At 47.1% G+C, this 16890-nt stretch overlaps 1 protein-coding gene across 1 annotated transcript in view; it reads right to left on the bottom strand.

The window, feature by feature from the left end:
• Window positions 1–378: 378 nt before the first annotated feature.
• LOC137534225 (transmembrane protein 176B-like) overlaps window positions 379–16890 on the bottom strand; it is a 127721-nt gene continuing 111209 nt past the window's right edge. Inside the window, exon 7 of the mRNA XM_068255629.1 lies at window positions 379–685. Coding sequence (XP_068111730.1) covers window positions 608–685 — 78 coding nt within the window. The 3' untranslated portion in view covers window positions 379–607. The remainder of the gene's footprint in view (window positions 686–16890) is intronic.

Genomic DNA, 16890 nt, shown 5'->3' on the forward strand with positions numbered 1-16890 from the left:
CTCTGCCACTTTCCTTCATCAAAAAACAAACGTTTATTAGGCTCCCTGCACACTGCATGCAATTCCGATTCCGATTTTTTATTGGTTTTTACATCCGATTCGGATTTTTAATCGTTACTACATGCTGTGTTTTTTCCTCCGTCTTTCTGTTGATTGTATTCAGGGAAAATCGGAATTGCAAATCGGAAACGGAATCAGAATCGCAAAACGGATTTGCAGGGAGCAGGGAGCCTACTGTTTTTCATTACTGCTATGCTTACTGATCCCTAATTTAGCCTTTCTATCTATAGAGGACTCAAGGAGGTGCTTTTTCCCCCAGCAACTGAGGCCCGTTTCACCCGAGGGAACTCCTGCAATATTCCTGCACTTAACAGTCACTTTATAAAATGCATTCAATTATTTTTAATCAATAAGTACATAAGTGGTTGAACATTTTTATACATAGATTTGCTCTCAATTAACCATTCCTATTACTACGCTTTGCTTTTTTATCCCACAGCATCATATTTTACTAAGATAATCAAGCAGGAGAAGGCACTCTATAGTATGAAAGATAGAAGAAGATGGATGAGAAGTGTTGGCTGTGTTCAGAGAAGACTGGTAGCCCTTAGATAACAAAGACGTCACCAACAGGGTTTGGTAGCAACATGGGTTCATCTGTGTCTTCATTCTCTCCTTCAGCAACCTGTAAAATGGAAAAATGCCCAGAAAATACAGGTTAATGGTTTCTGCTCACTGGTATTTTATAGTACATATATAGGTTCTGTATGATTATTAAATATGATGTCACCACAAAAATGAAATGCCAGAGGGATAACATCCGTTCATTAATGCTTTGCTTTTGCCCATTCCCAACACAACATTGCTGCTTTTGTCAAGCTGCAAAATACTAAACTCCTTCTCCATTCTCGGAAATCATTGAAAATTGATTACATCTCCTTTCATGTCATGACATGTACTGAAGAAATGTGTTAGCCCAAATTATGACAAACATATCCTCCTGCATAGATGTAAGAAGCCCCAGGTAAGGAAAACTACATTTATTTTGTGGTCTTGAAAGTTATTTAAAAAAAAGTCAAAAATCACTTTGAAAGCACTCCTCTGTGACTTTCAAGGAGCTAAAGTAATAAAAAATTGATGAGGCACTTTCAACAATAAAAAAAGCCAAGGATGAGCTGCTGCTTCTCCTCTCTGTCAAGCTTTTCATTGGCTACCAATTAACCAGAAGATCCAGTTCAAATGCTTAACCCTGGCCTCCAAAGTACTCTACAATCTCTCTCCCCTGTACATCTCCTCTGCACGGTGGCATAGGGGTTTCACCTCGAATTCCAGCCAGGTCTACATCTGCAAGGAGTTTGTATGTTCTCCCCGTGTCTGTGTAGGTTTCCTCCGGGCACACTAAATATCCTAAAAACACACTGCGGCCTAGTGCACACCAGAGCGGTTCTGCTGCGGTTTGCGATCCGCTTGCGGGTGCGGATCCGCTAGGGTAATGTATTTCAATGGGCTGGTGAACACCAGAGCGGGAGGCGTTTTGCAGAAACGCATACTCCCGGGCTACTGCAGATTTTGGATTGCGGATGCGTTTCTGCCTCAATGTTAAGTATAGGAAAAACGCAAACCGCTCTGAAAAATGGCACTTCAGAGCGGTTTGCCAGGCGTTTTTTGTTACAGTAGCTGTTCAGTAACAGCTTTACTGTAACAATACATGAAATCTACTACACCAAAAACGCTTCACAAAACCGCAAAATGCTAGCTGAAACGCTACAGAAAAAGAAGAAAAAGCATTTCAAAATCTGCTAGCATTTTGCGGATCTGCTAGCGGTTTTTGGTGTGCACCAGGCCTTTCTCTAGATATGTTAATTGTATACTACCCCACTTCTTGTTTACACCTATTCCTTTAGATTGTAAGCTCGCAAGGACTCATCTTTTTGTGTCTTGAAATTTGTTATCATTTTATTCATCATGTTATGTTTGTCACTGTAATTACCAATTGTGTATTTTGTATCGATTCTGTATTTTGTATATTGGTGTACAGAGATGGCCCGAACGGTTCGACCGCGAACCGATTCGTGCGAACATCGGTGGTTCGCGTTCGTAGTGAACCGCAAACTTTATGCGAGTTCGACCCGCCCCCTATACTACATCATAAGCTCAGGCTACACTCCCTCCTGGAGCCCCCCCCCCCTTATATAACTCAGCTGTGTTGGCCATTATCTCACTCCATGTGGCTGCAGTCATTAGAGAATGGAGAGGAACCTGCTGTAAACATAGGGAAAGCTTAGTTAGGCTGTTAGGCTTGCTAGCTTGCTCCTTGCTGATGCTTATTGCTAAGAAGCACCCCAAAACAGCTCTTTTGAGAGCTAATGGGCTCAATTCTGGTAGCTATGTGAGGTAAATATTTTTGTTGTTGGTAAAATACCTCATGAGGTATTTTCTTCTTCTTTTATCAATTCTGAAAGGTTTTTCTCCATTTCCGAACATGAGGTAAAACATAAAGTAAATGCATAGAGTAAGGTAAAACATGAGGTATTTCAGTGGTAAGCCTGCAGCAAATAAGTAATAGTCTTTAATCGTCTTCCATAAGTTAGTATAGTCTTTGGAAGATGTTTTTTTTTTTTTTTTTTTTGAGGAGGGAAGGTGTATTTGATTATGTAGCAACCTATGAAAAGTAAATTGTTAGGCATCCATTATAAAACAAAAGAAACAAAAAAATAAAAATCCAGCTCATTTACCTTTGGAGGCTGGAGGGGGGGGGGGGGGTCGTAGCACTTTTTAGAGGCTGGGGGAGGGGTCAGCACTTTTAGAGACTGGGGGTGTGAGTACTTTTACTTTTAGAGGCTGGGGGTCTGGAAGGGGGGTTACAGCACTTTTACTTTTAGAGGCTGCTGGGGGGGGATGGGGCGGAGCACTTTTAACCAGAGGGGGAGGGGGAAAATCGGTGTTTGTCGCAGTTTTACTTAATTTTTTTAAAAATAGAGGATGTAGATTGGAACCTTTTTCACTGTTTTTTTCCAACTAGAGGTTGGGGAATGGCAATGTTGAGGGGGGGGGGGGGGGGGGTGCGACAGATGGATTATACAGGGTTTGGCGCACTTTTTCTTTTTTAAAACAAAATGGAAGCTGGGGGGGGGGGGGGATTCGTTGGTCAGATCACTTTTACTTATTTCAGCAAAATATGGGGGACCTGAACACAGAACAAGCTGAAAAGGCTCCATGTTATGTGACAGATATCACAATTCTGTCACAGCACTGCATTTATTATGTGGTAGAGGTAGGTCTAATTATGTGAGGTAAAAGACATGCAAACACGCACCTTATTTCACTTCAGAATTCAAGTGTGAGGTATTTCAATACTAAATACCACACATTTTTAGTAGAAAATTACCACATGAATTACCTCATGAAATTACATGAGGCAAAACTTTACTTAAACTACCAGAATTCAAAAGTTGATTTTCCTCATGAGGTAAACCCAATTCCATGAGGTAATTATTTACTAAACGCTACCAGAATTGAGCCCAATGTTCTTTTGATGTGTTTTTTTTATTTTTATTTGTGGCCCACTGACACTTCCATATACAGCCCTGTCAGTCGTAGCTGGCCTTTGGTAATTGCTATACTGTGCAAGGCCCAGCACATTCAGTGACTACCTTTTCACTGCACCTGTGTGGGACAGCTGCATATTTGTAATACCAGTCACTGCATATCTGTTCATATTTACTGCACCTGAGTGACAGCACACAGCACGCAGTGTTATATATGTTACGGCCAGAACCCGAAGTTTGGCCAGAACTAGAAGTGGCCGGCCACTTCGGGTTCTGGCCGGCCAATGTGCGAACTGGCCGCTGCGCTGCGGCCAATGTGAGAAATGCAACAATTCCTGTAAGGTTAATGGGATGTTGTGGCCGCAGCGCAGCGGGCAAATGTATCACACATCTTTACTTTATTCAATGACATTAAGCCGCCCGGCTTTTTCTCTGCCTCTCTCCTCCCCCCCCCCCCCCCGCCTCTCTCTCCTCCCCCCGCCTCTCTCTCTTCCTTCTCTTATGGGCAGCCGGGCGGGGGACACGCGTGTCCCTCCGGAGTCGTTCGTCGCGGCAGGGGAATCCTGCCGTTCTTGCAGAGCGGGTGCTGGCAGAAGCGATGTCTGCAGCCTCCCCGCTCTGCTCTCCTGCCGCGACGAACGACTCTCCTGGACACGCGTGTCCCCCGCCCGGCTGCCCATAAGAGAAGGAAGAGAGAGAGGCGAGGGGAGGAGAGAGAGGCGAGGGGAAAAGAGAAAGCGGGGAAAAAGCCGGTCGGCTTAATGTCATTGAATAAAGTAAAAGATGTGTGATACATTTGCCCGCTGCGCTGCGGCCACAACATCCCATTAACTTTACAGGAATTGTTGCATTTCTCACATTGGCCGCAGCGCAGCGGCCAGTTCGCACATTGGCCGGCCAGAACCCGAAGTGGCCGGCCACTTCTAGTTCTGGCCAAACTTCGGGTTCTGGCCGTAACATATATACCAGTCACTGCATACCTGTTCATGGTACCTGTGTGTGCGACAGCTGCATATTTGTAATACCAGTCACTGCATACCTGTTCATGTTTACTGCACCTGCGTGACAGCAGCACGCAGTGTTATATATACCAGTCACTGCATACCTGTTCATGGTACCTGTGTGTGTGACAGCTGCACATTTGTAATACTAGTCACTGCATACCAGTTCACGGTACCTGTAGGTGTGACAGCTGCACATTTGTAATACTAGTCACTGCATACCTGTTCACGGTATCTGTGTGTGTGACAGCTGCACATTTGTAACACTAGTCACTGCATACCTGTTCACGGTACCTGTATGTGTGACAGCTGCACATTTGTAATACTAGTCACTGCATACCTGTTCACGGTACCTGTGACAGCTGCACATTGTATTGATACCAGTCACTGCATACTTGTTCAGTGCACCTGTGTGACAGCACATAGTGTTATATTATATACCAGTCACTGCACACCTGTTCACGGTACCTGGGTGTGTGACAGCTGCACATTGTATTGATACCAGTCACTGCATACCTGTTCAGTGCACCTGCGTGAAAGCACGCAGTGTTATATTATATACCAGTCACTGCATACCTGTTCACGGTACCTGTGTGTGTGACAGCTGCACATTTGTAATACTAGTCACTGCATACCTGTTCACGGTACCTGTGTGTGTGACAGTTGGACATTGTATTGATACCAGTCACTGCATACCTGTTCAGTGCACTTGTGTGACAGCACGCAGTGTTATATTATATACCAGTCACTGCATACCTATTCACTGCACCTGTGTGACCGCACTCAGTGTTATATACTAGTCACTGCACAACTGTTCCCTGCACCTGTGTGAGTGACAGCTGCACATTGTATTGATACCAGTCACTGCATACCTGTTCACTGCACCTGCGTGACAGCACGCAGTTTTATATACCAGTCACTGCATACCTGTTCACTGCACCTGCGTGACAGCACGCAGTTTTATATACCAGTCACTGCATACCTGTTCACTGCACCTGTGTGACAGCTGCACATTGTATTGTAATACCAGTCACTACATACCTTTCACTGCACCTGTGTGACTGTACATTGTATTAGTCAAGTCAGTGCATACCTTTCACTTCAACCTCCCCGATATGGACAAAACAGGCAGAGGCAGACCTAGAGGCAGGCCACCTGGCAGGTCTGTTCGAGGTTGTGCTAACGTGATTTTGTGCGGCCAAAGTACAGTGCTCAGAAGAAGGCACGTGCCATCAACTCCCAAGATTGTCAGGACGTAGTTGATTATTTAACACAGAACACCTCATCTTGCGCAGCCACCAGCGCTACTACAAGCACCACATCCGCTACATTTGACACTTTGCAGGAGTTATTTGGTGGGGAATTAACTGATTCACAGCCATTATTGTTACAACAAGATGAAGGCGCAAAGCAAGTTACACCACCTCATATGTCTGAGTTAGGCGGCACTATGGACGTAAGGTGTGAGGAGGAGGATGATGAAGTACCTGCTGTTGGTGCAGTTTTGGAGGTGTCTGATACAAGCGAAGCTTGGGAGGATGATTATGATGATGATAGGGATGTCACGTGGGTTCCCAATAGAGGAGATGAACCGGGGGACATTTCAGAGCGGGAGTGTGAGAAAACGCGGAAAAGCCGGCGCGCGTTCTGACAGCAAGGCGGCTTATTCCGCGTCCAACGTGGCGGTTTGCATGCGGAGACGTGTGTCTGGTAACATGGCAGAACGCTGAAAAGCCGCCGCATGTACTGACAGCGAGGCGGCTGGTTCCGCGTCCAGCGCGGCGGTTTGCACGCAGCAGCATGCGTCTGGTGTGGCTAAGGCCACATACAGACATCAGACCATAGTCTTTGGAAAATGAAAGATCACAGACCAATCTTACCACCCTTCCTGTAGTATAAGAGCCATACTTTACACAGTCTTTTCTATGGAGCTGAACTCCACATCAGGAAAAAACCTTTGCAAGATGCTGCACACACAGATGCTGTACAGACACAAAAGATCAGTATCTGCAAAAGATCTGTTCCTGCCAAAAATCCATTCCTGCAAATTGCAATGATAGTCTATGAGATCTGCAGATCATCATACACACATGATTTAACTGACATTCATCTGCAGATCAGATCCACCAGGATGGATTTTCAGATCTGCAGATCTGCAGATCTGCAGATGAATGTCAGTTAAATCATGTGTGTATGATGATCTGCAGATCTCATAGACTATCATTGCAATTTGCAGGAATGGATTTTTGGCAGGAACAGATATTTTGCAGATACTGATCTTTTGTGTCTGTACAGCATCTGTGTGTGCAGCATCTTGCAAAGATTTTTTTCCTGATGTGGAGTTCAGCTCCATAGAAAAGACTGTGTAGAGTATGGCTCTTATACTACAGGAAGGGTGGTAAGATTGGTCTGTGATCTTTCATTTTCCAAAGACTATGGTCTGATGTCTGTATGTGGCCTAAGTCTGTTAGTTCACACAGGTTTAGGAATACGCGCGCGCGCTGAGAGGCAGAACTTTTTAAGACGGCCAAGTGGGGACCAGCTGACCAGGCTGGTCAGCTGACGCCAGAGCAAGTTTCTATTGGTCCATCACTCGGAGGTGGCGCCAGAGAGCGCTACACTATATATAGTTGCTGCTGGCCAGTCACAAGTTGTCTGCCGTTGCGAACACTACGTGGAAGCACTCAGACCTTAGTCAGATCCTGCAGTGTGTTGAACCAGGTGGACCTGGGAATTCACACTGAGCCAGATTACTTGTATTGTATTCTATTTATGCTTAGACCAGTTTTAGGGTGTAGAGACCACGGACCTCACACCCAGACTAGGGAACCTGTGTTATCAATCTGTTTATGCTTAGACCAGTTTCAGGGTGTAGAGACCACGGACCTCACACCCAGACTAGGGAACTTGTGTTATCAATCTGTTATACATCAGACTAGTTCCAGGGTGTCGAGACCACGGACCTCACACCCAGACTAGGGAACTTGTGTTACCATTCTGTTATACATCAGACTAGTTCCAGGGCGTAGAGACCAAGGACCTCACACCCAGACTAGGCATTGTTTGATATCTGTTTTGACCTATTGCTTTCCTGACTACTCCTCTGATCTCTGATTCGGTACCTCGCATATCTGATACTCTGTTGCCAACCCTGCTAGCCTTGGATACCGAATCAGCCTTCTGTCTATGTACCTTATCTGACTGTGTGTTGCCGACCTGCTTGCCCGACCTCGAGAGCTATCTCTACTATTAAGAGATAGTCTCCAGATCACTCAGTGACATTCATCTTGATTGTCACTCACTCTCTGGACCTTCCTTCTTCCAGCCTGACTCCGCCCCTTGGGGAGTCTCAGGCTACTGGAAGGTTTCCTTTTCTCTAGAGCAGTATTGCCCATACTGCCTCTAATTTCCTGTGCTATACTCAAAGTACTACCGTTACACCAAACACTCACATTATCCAGGTGTCCAGAGGTTAGCAATATATCTGTATTATCAGTGATTCTGCAGATCATCAATAATCAGGTATATATCTGTATTCTTGGTGATACTGCAGATCACCAATAATCAGCTTCTCTCTGCGTGCTGACACCGATCGTTACAGGGAGTCAGAGAGGAGTAGGAGGAGATGAGTTGCTAAAAGAAGCAGGGGTAGCTCATCATCAGAAACAGCTGTTGGCAGTGTCCGGCGCCATGTATCGCCACCTATGGACAGCCAGCAAACATGCCCTTCAACGTCAGCTGCTGACGCCACCATAGTGCCATCACCCCAGGGCTCAGCGGTGTGGACATCTTTTTGTGTATCTGCCTCAGAGCCGTGGATACTGCCCTATGAAGGCACATGGAGAAAAAGCACAAATGGCACTGGGAAGACTACCTAAGGAAAAGCAGCACACAAAAGCAAAGCCACCCTCCTTCTCCTATTCCTCCTTCAGGTGCATTATCTTCAGCCCCTTTCTCCCTTGCACCTTCACAGCCACCCTCCTCCACTCCGCCTCTCACCTTGAGCCGTTCCTGCTCCTCTGCCCACAGCAGCACCCAGGTGTCCGTGAGGGAAATCTTTGAGGACAAGAAGCCAATGTCTGCCAGTCCCCCCCTTCCCCGGCGTCTGACAGCTGGCTTGGTGGAACTGTTAGCTTGCCAGCTGTTACCATACCAGCTGGTGGACTCTGAGGCCTTCCAAAAATTTGTGGCCATTGGGACACCGCAGTGGAAGTTACCAAGCCGCAATTATTTCTCAAAAAAGGCAATACCCAAACTGTACCATGAAGTTGAAAGGCAAGTGATGTCACCTCTGGCACACAGCGTTGGGTCAAGGGTCCATCTGACCACAGATGCCTGGTCTGCAAAGCATGGTCAGGGTAGGTACATTACTTACACAGCCCATTGGGTCAACCTGGTGACCGCTGGCAAGCAGGGGGTACGTGGCTGTGCAGCGGACCTAGTTTTGACACCTCCACGGCTTGCAGGCAGGCCTGCTGCCACCGCCTCTCCTTCTCCTCCTGCTCCTCCTACTACATCCTCTTCGCTGTCATCCTCCTCCTCGGCTGAGTGGCAGTGCTACTCTACTGGTGCTGCAATCTCCTCTCCAGCTACACAGCATAGCTCCCCAGAACCTATGCTGCATGCCAGGTACGATGGTGTCACGCCATCTTAAACATGTCTTGCCTCAAAGCGGAGAGTCACACTGGAGCAGCTCTCCTGGCTGCTCTTAACAAACAGGTGGATCAGTGGCTGACAGGTGGATAAGCACCAACTGGAGATCGGCAACATGGTGTGTGACAACGGCAGCAATCTCATTTTGGCTTTGAATTTGGGAAAGTTGACACGTACCCTGCATGGCACATGTGCTGAATCCAATAATTCAGAGATTTGTGTGTAAGTACCCAGGCATACAGGATGTCCTGAAGCGGTCCAGGAAGGTGTGTGAGCATTTCAGGTGGTCTTACACGGCCATGGCATGCTTGGCCGATATTCAGCCGAGAAACAACTTGCCGGTGAGGCGCTTGATTTGCGATATCCCGACTCGCTGAAATTCAATGCTCCTGTTGTTTAACCGCCTGCTACAACAGGAGAAAGCCGTCAATGAGTATCTGTACAACTACAGTACAAGGACATGCTCTGGGGAGATGAGGTTGTTCTGACCGAAGTACTGGACACTCACGTGAAATGCCTGAAGGCCGTTTGAGGAGGTGACAAACATGGTGAGTCGCAGTGAAGGCACCATCTGCGACTTGATCCCATATGCTTTCTTCCTGGAGCGTGCTGTGCATAGAGTGCTGGATCAAGCTGTGGAGAAGCGTGAACAGGAACAGGCACAGGAGGAAAAGATGTGGGATCAATTAACAGCAGAACCAGATGTTTCCTCAACACCTGCGGCAGCACAGAGGAGGGGGGAGAAGGAGGAGGAAGAGTCGTGTGGGGAAGAGGAGTCAGATGAGGAAGATGTTTTTTTTGAGGAGGAGGAGGAGGTGAAAGAACAACCACAGCAGGTGTCGCAGGGGGCTTGTGCTGCTCAACTTTCCCGTGGTATTCTTCGTGGCTGGGGGGGGGGGGGAGGAGGAGAACTTACCTGACATCACTGAGGAAGAGATGGATAGTACGTCTGCATCCAAATTTGTGCAGATGGCGGCTTTCAGGCTGTCCAGCCTGTAGAGGGACCCCCATATAAAAAAACTCAAGGGGAATGACCTGTACTGGGTGGCAACACTACTAGACCCTCGGTATAAGCACAAAGTGGTGGAGATGTTACCAACTCACCAGAATGCAGAAAGGATGCAGCACTTGCACAACAAGCTGGCAAGTATGCTTTACAGTGCTTCACAGCACAACGGAATAAAGGTACCACTGCCAGTAATCCTTCTCCCATGTCCACACAGGCAAGGACAGGATGCTCCAGCGATCTCATGGTCATGTCGGACATCGCCTTTGCAATTCCGGATCCACCCTCCACCAACGCCTCGACCGGCAGGTAGGCGACTACCTGGCCTTAACTGTGTATGTAGACACTATGAGCAGCGATTAACTCCTGGACTACTGGGTGCGCCGGCTTGACCAGTGGCCAGAGCTGCCACAGTTTGCCATCCAACTTCTGTCTTGCCCTGCCTCAAGCATCCTGTCAGAAATGACCTTCAGCGCAGCTGGAGACATTGTTACTGAGAAGAGAAGTCGTCTAGGTCAAAAAAGTGTTCAGTACCTCACCTTTATTAAAATGAACGAGGCATGGATCACGGAGGGCTACTGCCCACCCGAAGACTAAGTCAGTCCCCGAACACAGCATCTCTGCCTGCACGCCGTGTGACTGCCTGCTCCAAGACTAAGTCGGTCCCCAGTCCCCACACAGCATCTCTGTCTGCAGGCCGCTTGACTGCCTTCTCCGCCACCACCAACAGGGTCCAGGACTCCAGGCGGATTCCTGAATTTTTAAGGCCGCTAACAAAACCAATAACAATTTTTTCTGGTGTGTGTACATGCCTGCCTAATTTTTCTGGCTGCACTGCAGCTGCAACAAGAAAACGAAAGGCATGTACATTTGTCAATTCCCCTTCGTGATCGCTACCTTGCTGAGGTGAAGAGGCTTGCGTATCACAATGAAGCAATGACCGCCAGCTATAGGAGTATTTCGGGGGGGGGGGGGGGGGGCGTTCAGACCCAAGATAATAAGGTCGTTGCTTCATTGTGGACAGACCAAATTCGATCGGCTGGACAGTCACTGTTGTTCTGTCATTGAGCTACCTCAGCCCGTCGACCATATGGGCTTGAAAACCGATATCGCCTGCACTCTCGCCATGGTGTGCACCAGTCCAGCACGGCTGTCACTACACAAACAGCTGTTTGCTGTGCGTTACACAGTGAGTTTGGTCTGTCAGTGTGAAGCAGTACACTAATTACACTACCTGATTGATGTATACAAGATATTTTAAAGCACTTTTGGCCTCCAATTTAGCATGCAATGTGATTTCTGCCCTTAAAACGCTGCTGTGCGTCAAATCCTGATTTTTTTCCCTGGGACTTTTGGTGTGTATCCCACTCCGCCATGCCCGCCTCCAGGTGTTAGACCCCTTGAAACATCTTTTCCATCACTTTTGTGGCCAGCATAAATGTTTCTAGTTTTCCAAGTTCGCCTCCCCACTGAAGTCTATTGCGGTTCGCAAAGGTCGCACGAACCGAACTTTTGCGGAAGTTCGCGTTCGAGGTTCGCGAACCTAAAATCGGAGGTTTGAGCCATCTCTATTGGTGTATACCATTATCTGTATTATTATATACGTATGTTTCTTAGTTTGTACGGCGCCACAAAATATGTTGGCGCTTTATAAAGCAATAATAATAATAGTAATGAGGTACTTCCATAAATAATAAATTAGAAGCTGGGTGTTGCTTAACAATCCAGAATAGAAATAAAAAAACTGCACTGATCATGTGACCGCAACTGTTCAGAGGATACTACAGTTTTTGAACTACTGTATACTCTGGCTTATACAACTACTGATTAACTGGGATTTTCATACACAACCATCTCCAGCACTTATAGAGATTGGTTAGAAAAAAAAGGAGAAAATATCCAGAGTGTGGCAGTTGTGTGGCCAAAGATGCCTTGATGATATCAGTTGAAAATGAGCAGACTGGTTGGAGAAAAGTCAAAAGACAACAGTTGCTCAAACAACCTCTTGTACCAGCCAAGGTATGTAAAATACCAGCCAAGGTATGTAGAATGGGTCCATCTGAAAATGGCGCAGGGAGAAAAATGGCGCACCGTTCTGCCGATAAATGTATCATAAAACGATATTTACCGTTTTAATGTAAATACATTAAAACAGTAAATAGCGTTTTATGATACATTTATTGCAGAGCGGTGCGCCATGAAAAAACACACAGGGGCTGCTAGTAAAGGCAGCGGGGGTCGGGGCAGAGAGAGGCAGCGGGGGTCAGGGCAGAGAGAGAGAGGCAGCGGGGTCGGGGCAGAGAGAGGCAGCTGAGATCGGCTTAGGTCGGGGCAGAGAGAGGCAGCGGGGGTCAGGGCAGAGAGAGGCAGCGGGGGTCTGGGCTGAGAGAGGCAGCGGGGGTCTGGGCTGAGAGAGGCAGCGGGGGTCGGGGCTGAGAGAGGCAGCGGGGGTCGGGGCTGAGAGAGGCAGCGGGGGTCGGGGCTGAGAGAGGCAGCGGGGGTCGGGGCTGAGAGAGGCAGCGGGGGTCGGGGCTGAGAGAGGCAGCGGGGGTCGGGGCTGAGAGAGGCAGCGGGGGTCGGGGCTGAGAGAGGCAGCGGGGGTCGGGTTAGGTCGGGGCAGAGAGAGGCAGCGGGGCACTGGAGGGCAAAGGCATCAGGGGTGGATGTGTGCAGAGACATACATTACCTTGTCCTGGGCAGCCGATCGCTCCTTCCCTCCGCTCCTGCACTTCTTCCATGTGTTTGCTGTAGTCCTGCAGCCGGCCAATCACCATATAGCTTCAGTCTCCGCATGGTGATTGGCCGGCTGCAGGACTACAGCAAACACATGGAAGAAGTGCAGGAGCGGAGGGAAGGAGCGATCGGCTGCCCAGGACAAGGTAATGTATGTCTCTGCACACATCCACCCCTGATGCCTTTGCCCTCCAGTGCCCCGCTGCCTCTCTCTGCCCCGACCTAACCCGACCCCCGCTGCCTCTCTCAGCCCCGACCCCCGCTGCCTCTCTCAGCCCCGACCCCCGCTGCCTCTCTCAGCCCCGACCCCCGCTGCCTCTCTCAGCCCCGACCCCCGCTGCCTCTCTCTGCCCCGAGCCCCGCTGCCTCTCTCTGCCCCGAGCCCCGCTGCCTCTCTCCTCCCTCTGCATTTGTGAACACTTATAACGCTATTTAGCGTTATAAGTGTAAGGTCCACTGCCTGCGCCATTTTTTAACACTTATAACGCTAAATAGCGTTATATAATGTAAGTGTATGAGGCGCCCTTTTCATTCCCCTGGCGCTGTGCGCCATTTTTAATTGTCACGATGTAGAATACCATTGCTGAAAACACAGCCTGTCAAACCTTGAAGCGGATGGGCAACAGCAGCAGAAGACAACATTGGGTGCTACACCAGTCAGCTAAGAAAAGGAAACTGAGGATACAATTTAGACAGGTTTGCCAAAACTAGACAATACAAGAATGGAGAATCATTGCATTTATACATTTATACATTTTAGTCATCATGTTAAATCAAATTGTAATCAGCAGTGCTGTATCTTGTATCAGTGTTCATATTTGATGTATATCATTGTCTGTAACATTATGTATCCCTTGTTTGTTTTCTTACATTGTACAGTGCCACGGAATATGTTGGAGCTTTATAAATAAATAATAATAATAATTATAATAATGGATCTATTCTGCCGAGTTTCATCAGTTAAGGTGCGTACACACATGCAACTATAGTCGTTTGAAACAATCGTTCCCCGATCCTTTCAAACGACGATCGTTTGAAAAAAAGCAGCCAACGACCATGAAGTCTAACGACGGACGAGCTAGATCATTCAAAACGAATGATCTAGCTTGGCGGATTTTTCCCAACGACGATCGTTTGCAAAAGTAGTACATCGTTGGAAACGATCATTCGTACTAGGCTTGACATGCGCATTTCACTATTTCTCCATGAAACTTTTCATTTTTATGCGCAGGCGCAATAGTTACTTTTACGTGATGTAACGTTCGTTCTAACGATCTGATCGTTACACACCTTTTAAAACTAACTTTACTTAGGTCGTTCTTTCATCAATTAAAAGTTCGTTCGTCGTTGACAACGAACGATCGTTGTTGCATGTGTGTACGTAGCTTTAAGACTGGTGGTGAAATGACATGGGGGATATCATCTCCGCACACTTTGGCCCCCTTGTTACCAACTGAGCATCGCTAAAATGCCACAGCCTGAGTATTGTTGCCGACCATGTCTACAGTATCCCTTTATGACCCCTGTTGGCAGTCTCCGACCGATGAGTTGGAGAATGCTCACTTCCGCCGCTGTGGAGACAAACGTTTTGCATCATGGATGTGCAGTTGACAAATCTGAAACAACTGTGTGATGCTATGTCAATATGGCTTACAGTCACTTAACAATTTTTTCATTAATGAAGTTCTGAAGGCAAAAGGGGGTCTAAGCTGTTACTAGCAAGTTGTAAATAATAAAATGACCAGTGAGTGTATGTGTGCAGATAATTCACTTACTCAGACTGACCAAGTCATTTAGATACTGGATAATGGGGTTCAGCATAGTTAGTAAGCTGGTGAATCATCTGTGAATCCCTGCATATTCCTTTCATTACTTGAACTGAAAAAGTTGCTTATAGGAGTGATGGAACGTGTTCTATCTAGGAGGCAAAGAGTCTAGCAAGAAACTACCTTATTTATATTTAGACATATTATTAACTTAAAGGACATCCGAGGTGAAAATAAAATAATGAGATAAACAATTGCATCTGTCCTCCTCCTTCTAAAAATTACTTTTTTTTTTTTTCGATATTCCAGTTTTATTTCATATCTAAATCTGCTTCTTACGTTTTTCCTGTTTCATGGCCTCTTCTCAATGACACATTCACTGAAGTATGTCAGAGCTAAAATCTATGAACTATTGATCCTTTTTATCGCTCTACTGCTGCCAGGAAAGTGTTTTATGGCTGCAATTCCTTATCAGTGAGGGTTACGCTATAGTCTAACCCAGTCCCAACCCAGTTAGAAACTGTCACTTGCATACCTGATTTTTAACTCTTTCAGGCAGCTAAATAAAAATAGGAACACAATATAGTTATTTGTGTGCTTGGCACTGTACATACACATGTCTATCTCATCTCATCATGTAACATGTCACCTTGGATGTCCTTTAAGAAATAAATGAGAACACAGAAAAAGCTCACTAAAGTGAGTAAAGCTGCTCATTTTTTTGTAAATAATTTATTACATCTTTTCATGGGGCAACACTGAAGATATGACCCTTTGAGACAATTTAAAGTAGTCGGTGTACAGCTTGTATAACAGTGTAAATTTGCTGCCCCATCAAAATAACGCAGCACACAGACATTAATGTCTACAAAGCTGGCAACAAAAGTGAGTACAATCCCAAATGAAGAATGTCAAAATTTTGTCCAATTAGACATTTTCCCTCCCTGGGGTTATGTGACTTGTTAGGCCTCTTTTCCACGAACTGTTGAGCTCTGTGCTCAGCAAGCAGTTGCCAAGCAGCAGCAAGCAGTTACCAGGCAGCAGTGAGCAGTTGTGATAGTTTGAGAGGCATTTCACTGCCTATAAACAGTTCGTGGAAAAGAGGCCTTATGCTTCATACACACTTGAGATAAAAGTCTTTGGAAAATGCAAGATCACAGACCAATTTTACCCCCTTCCAGGTAGTATGAGAGCCATACTCTACACAGTGTATTCTATGGAGCTGAACTCCCCATCAGATAAAATCTTTGCAAGATCCTGCACACAAAGATGCCCGTACACAGGGGCGCCTCTAGCCTTTTTGTCACTCCAGGCAAGGAAACCTGTGGCGTCCCCCCCCCCCCCCAGCTGATTGGGGCTGCGCCCCTCTCTGCAGTTTGGTGGCCAGACTTAAAGAGACTCTGAAGCGAGAATAAATCTCGCTTCAGAGCTCATAAATAGCAGGGGCACGTGTGCCCCTGCTAAAACGCCGCTATCCCGCGGCTAAACGGGGGTCCCTTCACCCCCAACCCACCCCCCGCAAAAGTGTGTCGTAGAAAAAGTCGCTGGCTGTCTCTTCCTGGAGGCAGGGCTAACGGCTGCAGCCCTGCCTCCAGTCGCGTCTGTCAGCGGCGCATCGCCGCCTCTCCCCCGCCCCTCTCAGTGAAGGAAGACTGAGAGGGGCGGGGAGAGGCGGAGATACGCGCTGACAGACGCGCGTGGGGCAGGGCTGCGGCGGTTAGCCCTGCCCCAACCAGGAAGCGCTCCCCCGGTGTATCGAGGGGGATTTGGGGGTGAAGGGACCCCCGTTAAGCCGCGCTATAGCGGCGTTTTAGCAGGGGCACACATGCCCCTGCTATTTATGAGGTCTGAAGCGAGATTTATTCTCGCTTCAGACTCTCTTTAAGTAACCATAGTTGGTGCAAAACCTACTCCTAGCCCACTCCCAACACTACTTTTTGCAGCCAAACTACAACCCTCTTGAGGATAGGGCATTAGGGGGCACCAGGCAATCACCCGTGGTCAGTCAAGCCACATCTACATGATCCGATTCTTTGTGCGATTCGATTATGATTCTATTTACGATCCAATTAAATCCGACATGTCCAATCGGGATTCGATTCAATTCGATTTGCCATTGCAAAACAATGGCAAATTGAAATGAATCGAATTGAATCCTGATCGGACATGTCAGATTTAATCGG

Source organism: Hyperolius riggenbachi, chromosome 10, assembly GCF_040937935.1.
Source record: "Hyperolius riggenbachi isolate aHypRig1 chromosome 10, aHypRig1.pri, whole genome shotgun sequence".
NCBI lineage: Eukaryota > Metazoa > Chordata > Amphibia > Anura > Hyperoliidae > Hyperolius > Hyperolius riggenbachi.